At 34.4% G+C, this 23443-nt stretch overlaps 1 protein-coding gene across 1 annotated transcript; it reads right to left on the reverse strand.

The window, feature by feature from the left end:
• Nucleotides 1–1327: 1327 nt before the first annotated feature.
• LOC106711647 (F-actin-uncapping protein LRRC16A) lies at nt 1328–23307 on the reverse strand. Its single transcript, XM_045680229.1, has 28 exons — nt 23066–23307; nt 22868–22965; nt 19675–19725; nt 19027–19135; nt 16722–16825; nt 15468–15580; nt 15293–15382; nt 14486–14751; nt 14098–14285; nt 13696–13773; nt 13309–13493; nt 12677–12828; nt 12299–12414; nt 12039–12110; nt 10811–10982; nt 10454–10589; nt 9816–10008; nt 9143–9267; nt 8730–8850; nt 8117–8288; nt 7529–7600; nt 6954–7164; nt 6650–6696; nt 6472–6564; nt 5153–5242; nt 3721–3783; nt 2118–2150; nt 1328–1838 (listed from the first exon to the last, which is right to left on the reverse strand). Exons 1-28 carry the CDS (start codon nt 23124–23126, stop codon nt 1822–1824), a joined length of 3228 nt encoding a protein of 1075 aa, XP_045536185.1. The 5' UTR covers nt 23127–23307; the 3' UTR covers nt 1328–1821.
• Nucleotides 23308–23443: the final 136 nt, after the last annotated feature.

The following is a 23443-nucleotide window of genomic DNA, read 5'->3' on the forward strand; positions in this document are numbered from 1 at the left end:
GAATATAAAAATACTATGAGATAATTTAGCAATAGTTCACTATATAACTACAAATTACGTACAAGAAAAAATCCATTACAATACAGCCTTATACTCAAACGACAAGGGAAGAGTAATTGATATTACATATAGTTATTCTAATGAACACTTAAAGTTATGGGAGAGGTCTACATTACCATATCCGTACCGTACAATAAAATTGAACTGACCACCTTCGAACTACGCTACACTAGAATCCATTCGTTTCAACTACATATTAAAATCACACCTGTGTCACAATTCACACTCGTACATTGTTCTGTACATATCAAGGAATGTAATTGGAAGAAATCTACATTTGATAAATTTAGATCTGACGATAATTACTGGTAAACTTATCACGTTTGAGTTAAATTTTGTGCGTATTGTTACCGGCTTAGGCTTTCAAATAAACTGTAACTTATAAAAACATATCCCTTGTATTTTCATTGTAGAAAACAGAGATAATAAATACATTTTTGTTTAATTGCTTCAGCAATAACCCACAGGTAATCGTAGGCTATATGACTAGGTATCTATATAAAAAAACTAAATAATTATTAGAGGATTTTTTTTAAATAGTCACTGTAAAAGACTGTAAAAGTTAACAATTTTAAATAATAAAATTGAAGTTTAAATTTATTAAATTCCCCTACATTAAAATGTCCTTCAGATTTGCATGAAAACTTTTTGGAAGCACCAGTGAGAAACAAAAAAAAATTAATAAAAAAACCCATTTACATATACATATTTCGATTTACGTTCTACATTGAAAAAGCAAGAAAAAATCCTCCATATATTGTGATGTAATTATTCTCCAGATAATTTAATACTTAATATAAAAAAATGTATAATTTGCAATAGAAAATACACGATAGGTACTTGACTGACAACATATTACCCATCACACAAAGTTTTTCGCTATGAATGTATATTTTAGTTCATATACAATATGAATTAATAAAAATTATAAAACTAAACTAAGATTAAATATAAAAAAATACAATTGATTATGAAGATTAACAATTACACAAAATCAAAATAAATATATTGATTTACATCGTGTACACAAAAACAAGCAATAAAGCATTTCAATTAAATTATATAAATATATATTTCATTACACGATCACGGTCACAAAATAAACAAAATGCATTTAATACTAAATGAATCACAGTAAAAATGAAATGATTATATAATTTTTTCAAACTTACAAACTATTAAATTATATATGACTGTATTATGACTGATATAAAACTATCATTAAATTAGTACCATTTATTGAAATATATCGACATATTGACGCATAACTTTAATATTACAAATGTAATGAAAACCGAATTCTATATGTTACGGATGAAATATAACGTTGGGAGACTTGATTTGTCAAAAAAAAAACTATTTTCGAATAGAAACTTCGAGAATGTAAAATACCTGACAGGGTGTAACTGCTGCTTAAATCAAAGTTGGAAGATACTTTCAATTATTCCTCGCCAAGAAAAAAAAAAGATATTTTATTCGAGGACGACGAAAAAACAAATTACATTCTCGTTTAGGGCAGTCATAATTTATGCGTCTCTTGTTACCGATGTCTAGAGCGGTCACCACTCTTTACATCTTAGATTCAGCCCTAGTTAAAGTAGTCTTAGCTCTGTTGTACGCCAACAACTAGTCTAAATAGTCTACAATTCTAACTGGCACAATTGTGAGCTTCGGTGAATACAATCCACTTAACAACCGTTTACACTTGGACATTAAACCCTGCTCCTTCTTATCACTTGGATGTCTCCAACTGTTCCTCGTCTACGTCTCCGCGCCATCTGGAATAAAAATATTATGTTACAGTTGGTTTCCATTGTTTATTTTTTTTCATGTTCCAAATTTAAAATTACCTAACTTTTTATAATTAATAAAAAGAAATATTGAAAGTAACATACACATATTATAATTGCATAAAATTAAATTACGTCAGACGATAATGATGGTAATATGAATCTATGATGTTAATGATTTAAAGTAATGATATTGTAATGAAACCGATTAGTAAATGAAAGTTAATAACGTAAGGTAAATATATCAAAAAAATTAATAAATCTAACCTGGTGTTAATGGATGATCTCGTAACATTGAGCCTGTTGTTACAAAAATATATATTAGTCAAGTACACATCCTTATTATAAATACTAATTTACAGCAGTACTTAAAGCCATTACATGGAATCAACAAAAGTACATATTGATATAAGTTATATCTACAATCAAATTCATGCATATCTATAGCTAGTTTCATACGAAATACAGATCTACATTGTAACCTTGTGTTCACACTAGCTAAACATGAATAAAAAAACATGTTGACAATATGTTTTCGTGTGGAAACTCATGGTAACAAATAAATAATTGACTATAGTCCGGTCGCGGAGCAGGAAGAATTTCGTACAATGACCTCTTTGCCTACTGACAGAGGTTACAAACGTTTTTGTATTTAGTGCTGTTTACATGAATTATTTGAAGGAGAAAGAAAAATTACCAACTTATAAAATATAGTTATTATTATTATATAAATCATTTATTTAGATTTAATAATACAAGTAATAAAAATCTAGACAAGCATCTAATAATAAAAAATCAAAAATCAGAATCCGATTCCTCTGTTTCGGAGTAACAGTTACTTTGCTCTATTGTTCAATTTCGAGAAGTGAAGAATTCATTTGCATAATATTTTAAAACCAAAAAGTAACGATCGGAAAGCCAGCAATAAAATAGATGATGTTGCCTGCACTTTCGGCTTTCAAATATTCGTTTCGATTGTTCATTTCGAACTATCCAATAATAAAAATTCCTTTTCGGTAATCCTTCTAACGGAGCCCATAAAAATTTTATTATGCAAACAAACTAAAGGTTTACAATCCCTGAGGACGGCGACCTTTGTTTCTGTGCGAGCGAGACTCATTGTATTTACGGGGGAGTGACAGACAGGTAATGCGAGTTCAATGTACGAAATTCTTCGTGCTCCGCGACCGGACTATAGCAGTGACTATGTAGGTGACTTGTAAAACGGTTATTCATACTAAAGGTAAATAATAAGATTTTAAAAAAACTAACATAATAACATATAACCTATTCTTACGACGATCTAGTTTGTTTGAAGATTTAACATTATCCATGCAGCCAAAATATATTTTAAACCGTAATAACATTGAAAGGCTACCTTTGGTACCGTATCGTAAATGTACAACATATAATTCATGCAGGTTAAATATTTGTTACTTACAAATGATTGTTTTATCCCGTATCGTGCAATAAAAGCATGCTTGGAATATGATCTTGGTAATTATTTTTTTTACTCCCGAAACATGACGCAATAGAACGTAAAATATGATAACCAAAATTCCTCCAGATACTTAATACAAAAGTGAAGTCACTAATTCACCAAATTTGAAAAAAATCACCGCGACATATAAAAATAAAAACCATATTAAAGTTATATGTACACTATAACTGAATTCTCTCTCGCAGACAGAAACAGATGGAATATAGACTTCACTTTTGTACATCAAATATGTATGAAACAAACTGTAAGATAAATGTAATGATAACATGTAAAGCGGCGTGCGAGCGTTTTACCGTATTGCAGGCGGGCGGTACGGCACGGCACATACAGAGCGCAGTCAGTACAGAATAGCGTCAGAAAGTTGGTTACTGGTTAGTGCGGCGCCGGGGGTGATGCCCACGATGCTGCCGCCCACGCACGCCTCCACGCCCTCTGTAGACCACCACCACTCACCGTCACAACAACCCTCAACATATACGCCCTTAACACTTATGTCACATAAACAATGATAGGGAAAACGGATTAGTTGCAATGGATTTAATTGTTTTTTGCTAAATTCAAAAAAATTGTGTTCTTATAACTTTGATTAACCTTTGTCAGTTCAACTTCTTCGTTTATGCCTGGATTGTTTTATAAATTACATCAAGGTTAAATCAGTGAGAATAAATACAAAATTATTCATCTCGATCTTTCGATTCGTAGTAAAGAATCTTAGGTTAAACTTGGTCTTATAACAGTCTAAGAAACATTTTATAAACACAAAATGTTATGCTTTACATATAACTGTTAAGTGCTATTAAATTATATGATTGCTTTAATATTTTTTTACACAGTTGAAACTCATCGCAGTGTACAAGTGCATCGTGCCAGTAATTTAGTATTATCTCATCCTCGGTTATTATTGTTGAGTTAACGTGCCAAGTGCAAACGTGCGGCACATAACATGGACCTTCATGCACTTTAGTGTTAAATTAGAAATACATATTACAATATTACTATTAAATCATACGATAATAGTTTTTAAATTCAAATGTAATGTGAATGATATTGGTATAGTTAGATAGGTATTTAATGTGAAAATAAAACATTAATCGTGCAAAATTATGGTTGTATCAATGTTATTTTTTTATATAATTGATTTAACTGATTTAATTATATAGTCCATCATACTTTTTAATACTGTTTTTGATACTAAAAGTAACTTGGAATAATTTGAATCACACTTTTTTCCTATAAATCCAAACAATTTAGTTGTTGAGAATATTATTTTGTTAGTAACATTGAAAAACACTGACATTAGCTTAGCAAATGTTGGTAAAAAGAAAAATCAATTATCGATGGAAAAACCAAAAAGTAAATAGGCTTTGTCTTTACATCGATAAACCTTATTTTTATTGTTCGTAATGAGATTTTATGTAAACCATAATATAAAGACTATATTATTCATCAAAATTTAATGTGAATTGATTTTTTACGTAAAAAAATGAACACTACAAAAATTAAGGTCAACAAAAATGATTACACAATATCTCGTCAAAGCGGGGTATTTTTCATTTTCCTGTCGAATGTACTGATTTTTTTCCGAATGAAAATAGAAAGTACAAGTATTTAACGGGGATAAGAATGACGTGGCTTTCCACTACCCCAAAAGACCTGTATTAAAACATAACATTATCTGTTTTCAAGAGAATAGGAACCGATAATTTATATAATGATATGTTACGGGGTGATATTGTCGGACAAAAATCAGTAGACAGGAATTTAATATTGATGTTAGTAAGCGGGAGAAGCTGGTGTGTACCTGTGGTGCAGGCGCCAGCGGCGGGGTCCGCGTTGACGCCGGCCACGGACCACGGCCGCGCCTTGCCCACGCCGCGCACGCACCCGTTGCCTATGTACGCCCACAACGCATTACGTCACAACGCATGACGTCACACAACGCTTACGTCATAACGCATTGCGTCACACAACGCTTACATCACAACGTATTACGTCACACAACGCTTACGTACGCATGACTTCACACAACGCTTAAGTCACAACGCATTGCGTCACACAACGCTTACGTCACAACGCATGACGTCACACAACGCTTACGTCACAATACGTTACGTCACACTAAGCGATCACCTCACCTCACACACATTGATCTTTATTATCCCTTTATTATATATATTGATGAGTACCCAATTATAATGAATGATAACCCCAAAATAGATTTACGTTATACGAGAATAGTAAAGCGAAATAGCTGCAATTTTATTATACATAATCAAAATTTAATTATATTGTAAAAATTATAGTATAATATTGCAGACAAATGTTTAAAAAATCGTTACAATAGTGAGATAAACTTTTACTTTAATAGAATGACAAAAGGTATTATTAGGTACTATTAGGTACTATTAGGTGAGTGCAAAATGATCGAACAAGTTAGAAAATGTATTAAAAATGTGATGCTTATTTATATTCCTTTACTAATCTCACTTTAAATGTTTTTGTGCAAGAAACTTACACGGGCAGCGATACTGACGAACTCAGTCGTTAAATGGTCAGCCTTAGCGTAGATTTAGTATAAGGAACCGACACCAAGGGCCTTAATAACCAATTAACGAATCTCATTTCGGCAGTAAGACATCACATTAGCGCTCAGCGTCACAATTGACTCAAGCCGTGGTTTGTGTTTCGGAAGCCGGTGAATAGCAAATTGGTGTCACAATATTTCACTTGCTAGAATACTGTATATACAAATTCTTAATATTCAGATATGTTATTTACAGGAATTCGTCAATAAAGTAAACATATTGAACAATTATATTAATTCTGCAGAATTGATGTCTTCCCAAATATTTTTCTAGATGCAATGATTTCTTACAAAATGAAATAAAAGTTAATAATTGTAATTTTTATTCGAGCTTTTATGGTAAATGATTTCGAAAGTAAATGCCGTATATATTTAGCGGCGGTTAATTTTAATATGAGATGATAATCAATTAATATAGTACAATGCAATAAGATTATATAACAGTGTTGGAGCAAATGAAAAGTGAGATAGGCAAAGTGTGATGGGCTTGGCAATGGCAATGGCAGTGGCAATGGCAACGTCAATGGCGGTCTCACCCATGGTGTTGACGTTGTCGGAGGAGCGCGATGGCGGCGGTGTAGTGGGCGCGCGTGTGCCCACGTTGTCTGAAGACTTGCAGCGAGATACTTCTGTTCGTACAAGTTTAATCAATACATAAGAATTTTTTCTTTATCTTTAAATGTGTATCGCGTAAAAAGGTTGTATATCGCTTACCACATTCCAATAATACCGGTGTACTTTCTCCTGACGTCACGCTATACCTGTAACAATTTTATAACAATAACATTCCATATTTGAAAATAGTAACATATCTCATCTAAACAATACAAACGAGTGTTCCATTTTCAAAATAACAAAAGAGAAATACCACATTCTGATCTCTGACAAGACATTTGATACAAGACCTTTACAGAAAATGTACATTGATTTTTTCAAGGACGCTATTTATTTACACTTCTTTTCTTATAGAGTTTATTTAAAGAGTGATGACTATATGCTTCAAATCAAGATGACGTACATGGTGTCGTCTCGCTGCAGCGTGGGGGAGTGCCGCGCGCGCGAGTGCGAGGGCGAGGGCGAGGCGGGGTGTGGGGAGGGCGAGGCGGGGGAGGGGGAGGCGAGGGAGGAGAGCGAGTGCAGGGAGCGCGAGGTGAGCGGCGTGCGCGCAGACAGCGACGCCTCCTCGCTGCCCGGCGGCGTGCGGCACGTGCGCCAGAACTCCTCCAGACCTACACGACACAACGACATCTATATATACATGAATAAAATTGGGGTGTCTGTATGGAATGCAGAGAAAAATATTGCACTTGAGATTTTTTAAAATGTTTGTCGGTCTGCCTGTCTATACTTCTGTAGACAAGGTTGCATTTGCTCCGGGTAATCTCCGGAATAGTTGGAGCAATTTTGACGGGACTTTAACGGGAAGGTAGTAGATGCACGCAGGCATATTATACTGCCAAAGTTGCCGGCAACCGCTAATACTATGATAACGGTTATTAATGTGTAAATATTACACTAATGTTTCATTTTGATTTTATAAAGGCTTATAATCAACAAATAATGGTCCTAGTTTCATTAAATAATTAAAATTACCTTCATCAATGTCCTGTGACTGATCGGTGATAGGTCGAGTAGGAGCCCGGGTTTTTACCCTTCGCGGACGACCTGAAATTCATAAATGATTCATATTAATACAATAAATAATTCAAAATGAACGTTATCTAACTTAATGTTTTTTAAAAAAAAGAAAGATTTTTTTTTTGTATATTTTATTCGTTAGAATAAACTCAAAAACTACTGGACCAATTTCGAAAATTCTTTTACCATTAGAAAACTACACAATCAGCGAGTTATACGTTACAGTCGCGGGCAAAAGATATATAAAAATAATTTGGTAAATTTAACATATACAAACAATGTTTTCTTCCATTATAATATCCGCGTATTAGCATTTTTTTATTTAGGACGTCACAATACGGGACTGTTTCACTCACATTCTTATATGTATCTTACTAATATTATAAATGCATAAGTTTACTTGGATAGATAGATATTTCTTAGAAATAAGGAAATTTGGCATAGATTTAGTGCATAGTCTGGAAGAACACATATGCTACTATGTTTCTTTTTAAATTCCGCGCGGAAGGAGTCGCGGGTGACAGCTAGTTGAACCTTTGGTACCTTTAACGAGATGTCTAAGAGTGTGCGCGGGCAGGTCCGCGAGCGCGTCCGCAGCCTCCGCGTGCAGCGGTGGTAATGACAACATCTCGTTGCTACTGCACTGCTGCTCCGCGACCGACTTGGGTCGCACGCGACGTACACGCTCGCGACGACGGCAACCCAACGGCGTCGCCTTAACACGTTGCAAATAAATGTTAGTGTGGGTTTCCACTGACCTAATACGTGTACTAAAATTATCAACTAATGCTAAAGGCGAAAAGTTGTACGTAACTTAAATTAAGGCGATTCCTGAATAAACTTAGTAATAATCATGAAATATGGTCAAATTTCTTGCTTACCAAGTTTAAATAATCCAATTTCTTTGCATGATAAATAGAAAGAACAATAAGATTAATATTACTAGAGGTTAGTAAATTAAAACAATTTATAACAATATTGTGTTGAAAATAACTTTTTTCATGTTTGTGCGTATTTGAAATACATCTCCACAACGTTTCAGTCCAAAAAATTACTATAATTTGTTTTTTGGCCTGTTAGATCTTGTCGGATCTGATACAATAATATTAAAACCACAGAGCTTATTTGATGTACACTTTTAGACATAACTACTAACCCCAGAATGTGAGATGGGCGTGAGCAGGTCCGGTATGTCGACCTCGGAGCTGGGCGCGGGGTCCGTGTCCGCGTTGTCCACACTCTCGCAAGCCGTCAGTGCTAAACTCTCTACAGCTTCACTGAAATATCATTCAATAATCAATTATTTTAACTAGAATCTAAAGAAAATTATTAAATAATTTGGTTAAATTTAATTGTACAACTACATAATCAAATTATGGTACTTAAGCTATGTTTAGTAGCATTTGAGTAGAAGTAGCAATAAATTTACCACAGATATATAAAAAACACAAAGTACTCTGTGTACTGTAGTCAACGTAGCAACGATTTCCGTTAAATTTCGCTTTAAAAAAATCAATAATAAGTAATTTTTTTTAAACGGCAAAAATGACGTATAAAAATTTGACTGACTTGAGCAAATCCTGCAGCGTGGTGTTGCAGGGTGCCATCGCGTCGCGCACCGCCTGCAGCGTCACCAGCTCGCCCGCAGCGCCCGCGCCCGCCCCGCCCATCGCCGCGAACACCTCACTGCAACGCTGGGATACAGGCAGACCAAACAGGTCAACAGATCTTATACAAGCAGCTATGGTCGCTACAACAAGTATGTCGTTTTAATATTACTACTATTATAAACTAGCTTTTACCCGCGACTCCGTCCGCGCGGAATAAAAAAAATTAAAAAAAATAGAAACGGGGTAAAAAGTATCCTATGTCCTATTCCTGGTTCTAAGCTACCTGCCCACCAATTTTCAGTCAAATCGATTCAGCCGTTCTTGAGTTATAAATGGTGTAACTAACACGACTTTCTTTTATATATATAGATGTGAATGTTCAAATGGATGTATGTATGGGTGGATGTTTGTTTGAAGGTATATCCAGAACGGCTTAACAGATCTCGAAATTTGATATAGGTGTATCATAGTCTGGAAGAACACAAGGGCCACTTATTTTTCTTTTAATTCCAGCTAGTACTATAACAAATGGTTCTACTGTAGTTATTGAAGTCTCGCCTATGCGTCATGTAACATGTTATATGTAGATATGGATGTAACTGCAGGTAGTTGTGTGAGGTAGCATGTCCTACCTGCAGGTACTGGTGCAGCAGATGGTGTGCGGCGGCGGCGGCGCGCTCGAGTGCGGCGGGGAGGGGCGCGGGGGGGAGCGCGGCGGCCGCCTGCGCCGCGAGCGCCGCCGCCGCCTCGCCACCCGCCCACGCGCGCTCCAACGCCAACGCGCGCAGCCGGTAGCACTGCGCCGACGTACTGTTGCTCGACAAACTGTACAAAAACAAACATTGCAATTTATCCATTTTTATCTCAATATTACATTTGGGACATCCTATGGATTTCTGTTTTATTGTATTGATTTGTATTATTGTAAATCCGATATCAGCCCCGGGTGGAGGAATGACTGCGGACATACGGCACGATTCACACGGGAGATGCACCGGCAATAATCAACGGTGCGCCCCTCTATGCGGAGCACGGGGAAAAACCACTTAATGCTGATTAACGAAAAATATTTATTTGATTCATAATTCGCCTGATGTTTGTTCTTAGATGCCTGACCAAGCATGATCATTTACACGATCTATATGTAAATCCGATATAAGCCCCGGGTGGGGGAATGACTTCGGACATACATTACATAGCTAGCTTGTCATACTAACTGTAAATTTAAGGGAGAAATGAAGTATCTTACATAGTATAATTGTATATGTACCGTTCGTGCAGATCCCGCCATAGAGTGGCGACGCGCTCGCTGGCGCCGCGACCGCCCGCCGCCGCGTCGCAGCCGGGGAACTCCACCCGGCGCACGCTCACCGACCGCCGCAGTGCTGTCGCTATGTCCGTCAAACCTGTGCACAACACAAACACACGTAAAAAACATTAATAAAAGTGGTAGCAGACGAAAATATACAACACAGACGACAAAGATCTTCTCACAATCGACAATCTTTTCACACAAAATGTAATATCAAAAATAATCTTACTGAGATATGTAAATTAAATATTATTTTTACTTAAAAATACAAATATTATATAGCGAGGTCATGAGATATTCTACAGTGTAGTGTACCTTGCAGACTGAAGGCATTGCGGTCGATGTGCAGCGTGTGCAGCGTGCAGTTGCACTGCAGCGCCTTGGCGAGCAGGCGCGCGCCCGCGTCTCCCGCCACGTTGCCGCCCACGTCCAGCGACCGCAGCCGCCGCGCTCCGCCCAGCGCGTTCAATAAACCGTACAAGTCACCCTACAATATCATTTCATCATCATCATCCGCTCACTACATGTCCTCACTAAGAGGTTAGGAGCCTATGCCTCTAGGAAAATTGAAAAACACATTTGTACATAGTAGGATTCAAACCTAAGACCTTTAGATTACTAGTCAGGTGCTTAATCCCTGCGCCACGGACGGTTTTTACACACCTATTCCAAAACATATAAACCACAAAACATTATTTTAACATAAAATTTAATACGGGTTTGACCTTCTTTTAATTATTTCTGAAGTTACGAAATCTTACGTACAACATAATCATACTTTAACATTATTACTGTAATGGATGCGTAAAACACTAATAAATATGATTCTCAATTATTATTAATGTACATTTTATCATTTGTTCCAACACTTTGATACAACACAAACCCAAAGACGAATGACGAGAATACAAATTGAATGGAGACACTAATCACATATTTATTTTGAAATGACGCTGTTCATGACAATGACCATGGAACAATATCTATGCATGCATTGTTTATAAACGGACTATTCATTTGACAATGTCGTTGAGTCATACATCCTTTATTGTAATCTAATTACAATAGCGCTATTTATCATTTCAATTATTCTGCAACATCCCGATCTGATTAGTTTCTCTAGATTATGTTGAACATAACTCAATCTTTATATTAGTTGACTTATTACATGAAGAAGGTCATGTTTTATATGAAATTTATACACAAAAACTAATAGTGCAGTGCTAGAATCGAAGAATTAGGTAATTTAATGTTTGTTATTTTTTTCTTTATATGGACGATGCATCAAAAAATATACTCCTACAATTTAACCTACTTTTAACATAAGTAAGGTAAGCAGACTTAGCAAACGAAACATCTTTTATATATCTTTATTATAAAACTAAAATCTTATAAGTAGTCTATGTGTTTTTTCAGGCTAAGTTCTACATCTATGCCAAATTTCAGCGAGATCCATGAAGCCGTTCTGGAGATACTTTCTAACAAATATCCATCCGCCTTAACTCTCTAAACATTCGTATTTATAATATTACTAAGATGTTACCTTCAGTTTACAGTCACTTAAATCAAGTGATGTCAACGCTGTATCTGGCTCTTGAAGAACGTGTACCAAAGCCTGCAAAAAAAGTATGTACCAATTATTAACTTGTTTTATGTATCAGCTTTTTAAATATGGTATAGTTACATTCAAATATCTCTCTAAGACCCGCTACAAATTGTGCTCTGCGCAGAGACTTATGCGAAGTTAAGAACTGCCAAGATATGTGAAAACTACTACACTTGCGTAATAACAAAATAACTTACTTGTATTAAAGGCGGAGCGTATGACCTTTTCCCAGTCAATCTACTTAGTGATAAATGTGTAATCGAATGGTTCTTTCCAATGGCGCGTACAATTCCAGATAATTCGTATTCCATACCTGAAATTGTGTTCTAAGTTAAACGGAGATCATATTTTCTGAGTAAACATTTCACATAGGCGGGATATTACGTGAGAGTTATTTTTTTACAGATTTTCGAATTACAGTCCAATGGCTTTGCATCTTACGGTTTTCAACAGCAATTTGCAAATTGGAGTGTCCGTTGGGTCGATCTATAGGTCCAATGGTAATTTATTCTACTGTTTCGATGGGTAGATCTTTCTGTTATTTCAAAGAGAGATGAGCAGGTATATAAACTGACTGTTATCTGAGAGATCTAGTGACTGCAGACATCGCACGCCGTGTATGCAGGACTCGAGCACATGTGCTGCCTGCGCGGAGGCCAGCACACCTGACAGACACAGCTTCACGCCCGCAGCGCTCTCGTTGCACGCCAGACCCAGCAACAGGCTCCTGTTGTCATCTTAATTTTGAACCTCACACTGCTGCATTCAAGAATCGTTTATTTGTTACTTAAGCAATTCTTTAAGGTTATCCTTCTATATCTTCTCTGATGATAAATTTAAGAAAAAACACTTTTTGTGACCATGTGTTTTTGAGTAGGTAGTGTTATTTATCATAAGACTAGCTGTAGCTCGCGACTCCGCTCAGAATTTAAAAAAAAACTTAATAAGTAGCCTATATGTCCTTCCAGACTGTGTTCTACATCTGTGCCAAATTTCATCATGATCCGTTGAGCTGTTACGGAGATACCTTCAAACAAACATTCATCTATCCACGTTACGGGCACTAGTACTTAGCTACGATGGCACGCGAACCTATTGCTTTAAGTCTTGACTAATTGATATTAAAGTTTAAAATACTGAATCCTAATTTTACACACATATGCATAGTAACTTAAATCTCAGAGAAGTATATAAGAACATGATTTACTTGAGAACATCAGGCGGCATCTTGCAGTAGGAGAAGTCTAGGTCAGCGAGCGCGAGGCAGGCGGTGAAGAACTGACGGAAGGAGGGAGGCGGGTCTCGCGGGCGGCGCGCCGTCGACCACGGGTTGCGTCCCACCAGCAGACTCGACAACCGCGCTGCACACCCGCGTAGCAGTGCCCCCCACATCTGACGTCACACACATCATACTTCTATCTACCGGCACTCACATTTGTATTACACTCAATATAACGATCCTAGAATGTCGCTCTTACGAACCTATGTTTAGATTACTTATTTCTGTGACAAATAACCAGAACAAGTTTCACAATAAAACAAATTATTGATGTATAAGTGTTAGAAAGTATAATATATGTAGTTAAATACTTACATTCTCTAGCGTCGTCTCTGTGTTAGTCAAATTTAAATGTGTCAACACGTTCGGTTGTGCTAAAAAATTATATAGATTCTGAAACAAAAAAAAAAACAAATTAATTGTTGCTTTTTTATTCAAATATCTGTTATTTTGAAATTTACCTGTGAAATACCATGACCACATAGAAGACAGGCGTGAAGTGGAAACAATTCCGCAAGGCATTTTAATCCATGTTCCCTTTTCTTATAAGAAAATGATGGGAAGGGGAAGTGGATTTGGCAGAGAAAGGGATTTAGGAAGAGGAAATATCCTATTTATATGCATCCCTCCCCCGTTTATTAAATGTAGGCAACGTATTTGCAATTACAAATGTCATGTGTTTGCCATTTTATAATACAAAAAAAAATGTATACTAACATGTACATCATCTTTTAGGTTATTATTAGAGAGATCTAGATGTGACAATGTGTTGAGATGGCAGGGAGTGTCGTTCAATATGGCGGCGAGGTGCGACACCGTCTTGCCCGTGATGCCGCACTGCGACAGCGCGATGTGACGCAGCCCGTCCGGGTTGTTCGCCAGACCAGTTAAAATGCTCATGGCACCTGAAAATTATAATTACAACTACATATTATATTGTTTTCTATTTAAAAAAGAACACAAGAACGGGAGTGGATTTTTAAATCTTGCTTAATTTCTAGACTGTTGAAGAAGTTACAAATTATCAATGGTATCCCCGCAAAAAGTATTGTGGGTTAGAATTGGTCCATTCAAATTTGGAATGTTACCTATAACGTTATATTACCTTTGTCTTCAATATGGTTCTGTGAGAAGTCAACCGTGTGCATGGCGGGTGGCGTGCGTGCGCGCGCGAGGGCGTGTCCGAGACGTGCGGCGTGGTCGTGACGTAGCGCAGCTGCGCGCCAGCTGAGCCGCTGCGGGGGCGGGGCGGCGCAGCGCACTACACGCGACAACGCCTCCCACGCCTCGCCGCCCACGCGCACGCCGTCCCCGCACACGCCCTCGAACCACGTGTTGTGCTGCAGCGCGATCAGCAACGGAATCAGGTCCCTGCAAATGTTCACATTACCATTGTTAATATATAATCCTAACATAACATGTCTTATATAAGAAGCCTTAAGCCTTTAATAAGAAGCCTAAGAAGCCTCCTTTCGTGCAGATTTTACAATAAAAGGCTCCCGTAGTGTCCACATAAAGTACCGTTTTTTTTAGTTTTAATGTCAGCCGAACACAATAAAGGAGAGTGAATTTCTTCATTCATTCGTTAAACCAGTCTTATTAGTTCCAGAATTACCGCCATATTGACCTAAACAAAGTTATGTAGTTACGATATAAAAATTGCATTTTACGTCTTCGTATCGGTTCTTGTAAAACGCAATGATGATAAATTGAAAGTTACGCATTACTAATCACAAAATAGAAACATATTTTCGAACTATAATTTATATTGCATACAAAAAAGCCGTGTTCCACTTTAATAGATAATAGAGTGTTTTCATTACATGTTTTTAGCTCTAATAATATATTTTTATATAGCTTTTTCGCGATGGAAATAAAGTGACAAAATATAGAGCAAAAGTAGAGTATGTACCTCTGATCCAAATGATCGAAGTCCTTTAAATGCAACATTCTAATATCGTGAGCCAAATATATCGTGTCGATGTCCCACGCAACCTCCGCCCTGAAATACCAACGAATAAGGTAAATTATACAAAAAATATAAGGAATTTTCCAACTTATAATTAAAATATTAAAATTGACATTACCTAAAAGGTGTTTGACAAAGATCGCACATAGCAGCATATTGATTAGAAAAATCTCCACAAGTCGAATGTTTTCGCGTACCGCTTACTGGTTGTATTTGAAAAGGTAAGTTGACCTGAAAAAGGATTTGAAAATACATCCTTATAATAACAGATCAAACTGGGTAAAAATTCCTATAGTGATAAATCGAGTAAATGAAAAAATAATACATACCTAAGTACTTATTAGTAGCTCAGAAACTATACCATTTGTATAATTTAAGCACACAATAATGTGTTTATTGTAAGAATATCATCAAAAATACCAAAAAAAAAAGTCTTTGAGGCACAAATATAATGATTTTATTATTATTAAAGCTGTAGGGTAAAATGTAGCCTTATAATGTATTGGTATAATGAAAATAAAAGGATTAGTCATATGTATGAATGCAGTGAATAATAATGTAACAGCATTATTGTCTGACCGCGACATTTTATTGGTCATTGTATTGCCTCGGGCAATGCGACGTGTTATGCAACACTAATTGGAATACAAGATCGACCCTGCGACCCAATTCTTCGCAGGCGCATCCGTATCCCATTAGGTTATTGGCGCACAAAAATTTAGCATGCAAACAACGCAAGCATTTACTCGTAGCAATTATCAGATATAAAGTGTTGTTTAATCTTTTAACATTGGACATATAAGTTAATTTGTATTAAATATAGAATAGTTACTTGACCAAAATACTTTAACCTTGCGTGAAAGATAGTACGAAAATCACAAGAAGAAGGACTACAAAGAGTTGATCAATTTATCAAACATTTCCTAAGTGGTTAGTTGTAGTTTATATATGTACGTATTGAACAATTATTCCCAAGCATACTCGTGACCCGATAACTAAACAGACCCTCAGATAAGAAAAGCTATCTCGGTCCATTCACAGCCAAATAGACCAGAAATTAGTGTTGCGCAACTTCAACAAACATTTCGTTTATAATATTTTAAAAACAAACATTACACTCTTGTCAATCGGATAAAAAACTATATTTTTAGACCTAGAGTAATTAGACCCTTTTATAAATACGGCTATCATATAACGAGGTATTAGTACTTAGTATAAAAATTAATGAAAATAGACATTGCAACCACTTATGAGTGAACCAATTAAGCAAATGAAAGCAGCAACTCAGCCACCGGCTAAATTGGATCGTGCGCGGTGAATTAACTCCGTAAATAGATATAAAACAGTCGGTTAACATTATAAATATACAGACCTTGGATATAATGTCCTCCATAGCAACGTTGGGAAACAGATCATCAAACGCCGCGGCTAAAGCGTGAATAGCATTAATTACCCCATCTGGTGACCCCTCTTCGCCTAAAACAAAGGTAAAAAATCACCTCACGTTGAGACTATATAAGAATTTTTTTAACCAAGCAAAAATTTAAACAAAACAATTATTTCGTATGGTTTATGGTTTTCTTCTCAGTATAATAATAGTCATATCGCGTTTAGAATTTAAAAAATGATATCTAGCGTTGTGAAATTAAATGGGTTAGAAACAATTTACGTTGTATGAACCCACTTTTGACCGTGAGCTAACTCGCCTTCTTAAGATGTAATAATGTTCAGTTAAATGATAGTGATTGATATCACCCTGTATAATCTAGGCTAAGATGAAGACTTCAGAACGATAATATCGCTAGAAAATTCTACAGTATCAACTGCATTCCCATATTATTTTTACTAACAATATATCATGCTGCATTTTTTTCATATTTATTTATTTGTTATATAATTCGATGTGATTCGTAAGCCTTCTGAATACTTAAATGCTAAACTTTAGTATTTATTAATTTACTAATATTAATAAAAAGATGAGGGCTCATTTACGTCATCCTCTTGCTAAAACTAGCTTTAATGTGCTATTCAATTGCTCTTTTAGAGTGCTGTAATCTTTCAGTTTATGTATTTATTATATGCCTACCTTAAATCATCGAAAACCTGAATATAACAATTGGCTTTCTGTACCAAATTTTTAGAAATACATATTTTTTTTAACATACACATTCGTAGCAAACAATGGTCTACGTCAGCTTTTCATTCTTTTGTATCAGCTATGCTACATTCAGATTTACAAAGCCGGTAATATCGAGTATTTTTTCGGTTGTTATTGTTCTCGTCGGTCGTAAATCTCACTTAGATATCAAACATTTCATAGAGTATTAATTCACTTACAGTGTTTGGTTAATTGAACTTTTAGTATCAAAGCAGTTCAAATTTAGTATTAAATGTCAAATTTTATAAAAAAAAAACCATCAATATATATTTTTTAAAAAGTATATCGTAAGTACTAAGGATTTTATATCATTATCAAGGTAAAGGATTATAAATACAACATAACGAATGCCTATTCAAAGCTAGTTTAGGCGCACTAGTAATTAAATATGTGTGTTAAGCTACAATTAGAGTCTTTATTGACATCCTGCGGGCGTCCAATAGTCGTTGATAGAAAGAATCAAGTGGTTATTCATGGAGGACAAACGACAATAAAATAACTTAACCTTTAATAGAATGACTCACTCTCGTAACATAATAACATTCTATACAACAAATTCTTATCCTTGTAACGCACACGAATTATATGTACTTTTCCCACACACGTAAAATTGAATGCTAACTCCGACGTTCATTGTAAGGATATGAAGATTTCACTTAGATTACCAGTAAATCACGTTGTAATTGAGATCAGGGTTTGTAAAATTTTAAAGCGCAGATATTAAAGCTACATCCGTGTCATTTATAAGAAAAAAACTCTTTAAAATAAGAGATGAAAAGTTAACCTGTAACTAAGAGGGTTGTATTGCAACGATGCAGACTCTTGACTTGTCACCAGCTTTTGAGTACCAGCGCAGACATTTCGTTGCTTTTGATTTACCACGATAGTCACCTTTTGCAAACCTACGTAATTACTTAGAAAAATGCGCGCAAACAAAATTAGACTTTATTCCAACTGACGATAGCTTGTATTGCATAACATCGTTGCGGATTTAATAAAGTGACTCCACTTAATCTAGGCTAGCTTCGTCGGCAAAGAGAAAATTCATCTGTATAAAAAGTTCTACTTTGAAGTAGCCTATGTATATTTTAACTATTAACGTCTTTACTTTAACGGTTAGTCTTTACTTCTAAAGTTAATTTTTTAGGTCTGAGCTATATTGAATTAGGATATTTATATTGATTTTTATGTTGTTTTTACGATTTACATTTAGTTTAGAATATTCTAACTACGCACATAGTCTAGTTTCGTAAGCCCTTAATTTAAATTACAACAGAAGTAAAATATCATATGAGGCATCAAAAGAAAGATCAAAACGAAACTTAATCTATTTGCGAAGCAATGATTTCGTGAGATATTGTGCTTGCAAATTATAGATGAAAAATAATGATAATTATAATCTCTGTAGTTGTTTGATAAAATTGCAAGAATAAAAAAACCTGCTCAATATTTATGTGTCATTGTCACTGCCAACATAGACCCAAGCTATTGTAACAATTGAATATAATCAAGTACTCACCAATGAGAATTGAGACAGGCTTATGTTCATGAATTAACGTAATTGATAGATGATTAGCTTTTTTACTCTCCAGTGCCTCTATTTCCATCAAGTGAAATCCATTGTCCACCTTTTAAATAAAAATTAATTAGATTTTAAAATTAAAATCCTAATAAACATTATTACAAGTATTTTTAATTTTCGATATGTCTATTAACAGTACGAAGCAGAGTAAATGTCATGTACTACTATAATTATGAGTAACGTAAAGTTTTTTAAATATAAATTTAAAAAGTTTGTAGCATAGTTTGTCTTATTTAATGTCCTTTAGTAGATATAAATATCATGTCTGACTAACCGTGAGATTCTAAGACCAAAATCCCTATTTAAAAGATATTGTATCTTTGTTTTGTTACAGATAATGACAGGAATGATCTTGTTTTATACATAGATTTTGGTCTCGGAAACCAACCATAAGTCACTAAATTGGTTATCGCCATATATTTGTAGCATATAATACTGGTTTTTGGACATTAAATAACTAATTTTTAAAAATAGAATACTTATGTTATAATCTAATATTTTAATAAGGTATATATCCGATTTACTGTCTGAACAATGTGTGATATTTCATAAATACTAAAACAAGACAGTAATAAAATTATTTACCCTTGTTGGAACTTTTGTTGTTGTTATAAAAATCCTAAAAGCAGTCACAACCTGAAAATATAATAAAGTTAAAAAAGAAATTAACAAAAATATACATTGTATTATTATTATATCTCTTTAGTAAATGAAAAGGGTTCAGGTGTTTTATATTGTAATGATTTCTTTCTCATAATCATATGTTATCATTGAAAATCAATTTTAATTTATTTAAATTACATAATAAACATTATACACAATACATGATAACAGGATATATTTACTTGATGTTTTTACTACACTATTTTTGGCATTGCTCCAAAACTATCAAACTAATTTGAAAAAATCTTTTCACTGTTGGGTAGGTACATTGTCTTTTGGTAACATTGGCTTCTATTATTAATATGTTTTGTTATGCTTTTATTATTAGCTTTATTTATATAGTTAAAATGAAACTTGTTAGTTATACACTTGAGTTTCAACACTATAACTATTTGCTCTTACTTATGTCTATTGTTGTCAGAGCTGGGCATTAACTCGTTAATCCGTTAATCGTTAATTAACGAAGTTAACATTTTGCTTAACGGATTAACTTTTAAGTTAACTTCAAAAAGTGTTAGCGCTTTTGTTAACTTCCGTTAAACTCAACTTCCGTTAATAAAAGTACGTTAATCGTTAAATTAAAAACTTGGAGACGTGCTGTCATTTTGTTTAAATTACGCGCCACGCCACGCCCGTAAGTTCAGCTATGTTGGGCGACTGTCAGCGACTCGAATGGTGAATGAACGAGTTGATAATTGAAGTGTGATGCATCAGAGCGTACGGGAAAGACGTGACCAACAGGACAAAAAGAAGGTTCGAAATAGTATATTTCATTACGAGTAAAAAGCACGAATATAGCAAAAGCACGTAATAGCCCACATTCCGAACGCTCTACGTCACTGCAATACGCCACTTTTTTGAGCAACTGTATTAAAACACTTTTTTACTCGTGCTTTTTCTTTAGCTTTTCCAAGCTCGTGCGTTCTCTTTCTCAACTGTCAAAATAATGTCTATTAAAAAAAACCAACCACGAAGTTTTTACAAAAAAAAAAGAATCATTGAAGTTTTTATGATTCATGCAAACATTTCTAAAAAGAAGCTCCTAATTTGTTACAATATCAGAGTTAATGATTTGATTTAATGAATTAGGTTAGGTTTAATTTTATTTCATCTTATTAAATTTCATTTTCATTTCATATCAATAAAAATATTCTACTGAAGACTTGGCTGTATGGCCGTAGTTCCCTTTTCCTGCCCAGAATAGGCGAAGAAAACAAAAAAAATCTCTGCTTATATTCTTTTACGGTTGGCGCCATTTACCAAAAATGTTAGTTAGTTGAGTTTATTGTGTTTTTATTATTCTATTAAATTGCTTCATTTTTTCGCAACTATATCTGATATACAAAATTCTCGTGTCACAGTTTTCGTCACCGTACTCCTCCGAAACGGCTTGACCGATTCTCATGAAATTTTGTGAGCATATTCAGTAGGTCTGAGAATCGGCCAACATCTATTTTTCATTTTTTTTTCTTTTTTTTAACTGCGCGCGGACGGAGTCGCGGGCGACAGTCTATATATGTAAAAGAAAGTCGTGTTAGTTACACTATTTATAACTCAAGAACGGCTGAATCGATTTGACTGAAAATTGGTGGGCAGGTAGCTTAGAACCAGGAAACGGACATAGGATAATTTTTACCCAGTTTCCTATTTTTTATTCCGCGCGGACAGAGTCGCGGGTAAAAGCTAGTTAAAAATAGTTGTTTAGTACACGTGCGGTACCATCATTACAACTTGTTCCTACTGTCAACCCTCACCTTCGGCTGTGCCTCAGCTCGGGTAGACATTTGTCGGAACTCTTAGCAATGACAGGCTTTCCACACTGTATAATGAAATATACTATAATGCATTCATACTTGTCTCTAATACTAATGTGTTATAGAATGTATAGTCAAATTACTATTTTAAACAAGTGTCGCCACAACAAGTGTGAAATTAGTATGTATAATTTTGGTACGGTTAACTGTTAACGATTAACTTTAACTTGCGTTAAATTTTCGAGAATTTAACGCTTTAACGATTAACGAAGTTAATTTTTTAATTAACGAATTAACGATTAACGAAGTTAACTTTTCGTTTAACTGTGCCCACCTGTGATTGTTGTGCTATTAGCCATGTCCATTATATAAATATAGTCCTCTACAAAGATATATTGTTATTTCTATTTTTAATTGGAGTGTCTGTATGTAACATAAAAATAGTCATATTTCTTGAACACTGTGTATTTGCATTAATTAAAATCAAAAACCAATTTTTTTGAAATTTTTGTCTATCTGTAAATTCGTGTTTTTTCTGGCTTAACAGCTGGACTTGATTTTTATAGAAATTTTTCTGGAAGATAGCAGATGTGTGCAGGACCAAATAAGGACTTTTTAAAAAGTGTTACTAGTGTCCATATATTTTTGTAGATAGGGTAAAGTTGGAGTATGAAACATTAAACAGCATAGAATATCTCAAAAACTCATTGATATTATAAAACTTCATTATTTTAACAGAAAATACAATTTTTAATAAACTATCCCATACTTTCAAGCATGGCATGATGATATTTCAAGAATGATTATAAAAAGTAGTTTAAATTTTTCTATTAAATATTAAATAATCAAATTGTTATTTTAGTAAGATATTATTTTGTGGCAATCTGACAATTTCTTTATTCAATAAATCTCATAGAATATGAGAAATATCCATATGAAAAAAGTGATCTATAGATCTAGTTGAAATAACAACTGACCAATATAAATTGTTATCATAAAAGCATTCTAATGGGTGTTGCAGTTACAAGATATGGAACAGCTGGGTTTACATTACACAGATTATGTGACACACCTATGTGACTCATACCACATTGTCCAAACTTTCATTAAAATCTTCTGTGACTCGGTTTATAAATGTAATCTGATGAAAATACATTATTTACACACAATGATTAGGTGTTAATTCAATTTTTATTCTCTTTTAAGAAGTATGTAAAATATTTATTTAAATGATATTAAAGGACTCTTTGAGTCAATCCACTTACACTAATTAATAGTAATTAATAACAGTAATTTGTTATATTTTATTGTTTAATCTATGAGAATTAAAATTTAAATATAATTTACATCGTAATACTTACAAGGACCCTGTTATCCACTTTATCGCCTCTTGATTCCATACGAATTAAAGATTTATAGAGTATTTTTACATTTTTTCCCAATACATTACTTATGCTGTCTACAAAAGAAAAAAACATATATATTTTATGAATTCACGATGAAAATAGTAATATGCATGCTAATATTTTACACTCTTTTTTACTTTTATTAATACTTACCGCTTAATTCCGTAGTTATTTGTGATTTTGTTGACATTTTTGTACTTTTCTTTAATGTCATTACTTCAATAAAATTTAAGTAGTATCAATAAATACTGTATCCATATTCACCACACCATCGTACGTTTAATTAATTTAAAAGCATATTATTATATCACAGAAAGAAATAGAAACTGACCAATAATTTAATAAATTAAAAAACATATCCATTATTGACTGAAATGCACCATAACACTTCATTCGTCCACAGCACCACACCACCAAAGAGTATATAGAGATTTAGAGATAAAGAGACCGACCATAGATCTGAAGTGCACGGACATGACAAACAGCCAAACTAAACCACAGATTACAAGCTGTTTTATTTTATTTTGATAG

The sequence above is a fragment of the Papilio machaon genome, chromosome 12 (assembly GCF_912999745.1).
Source record: "Papilio machaon chromosome 12, ilPapMach1.1, whole genome shotgun sequence".
In the NCBI taxonomy this organism is placed as follows: Eukaryota; Metazoa; Arthropoda; class Insecta; order Lepidoptera; family Papilionidae; genus Papilio; species Papilio machaon.

What these genes read in the sequence shown, in the direction of transcription:
- LOC106711647 (XM_045680229.1), bottom strand. Translation starts at nt 23,126, where the DNA reads ATGACATTAAAGAAAAGTACAAAAATGTCAACAAAATCACAAATAACT. An exon ending in TTCGATCATTTGGATCAGAG is followed by an intron (nt 14,752 to 15,292) that starts GTACATACTCTA and finishes GAACATTTGCAG; the next exon opens with GGACCTGATTCCGTTGCTGA. An exon ending in TGCTGCACCAGTACCTGCAG is followed by an intron (nt 9,268 to 9,815) that starts GTAGGACATGCT and finishes CCTGTATCCCAG; the next exon opens with CGTTGCAGTGAGGTGTTCGC.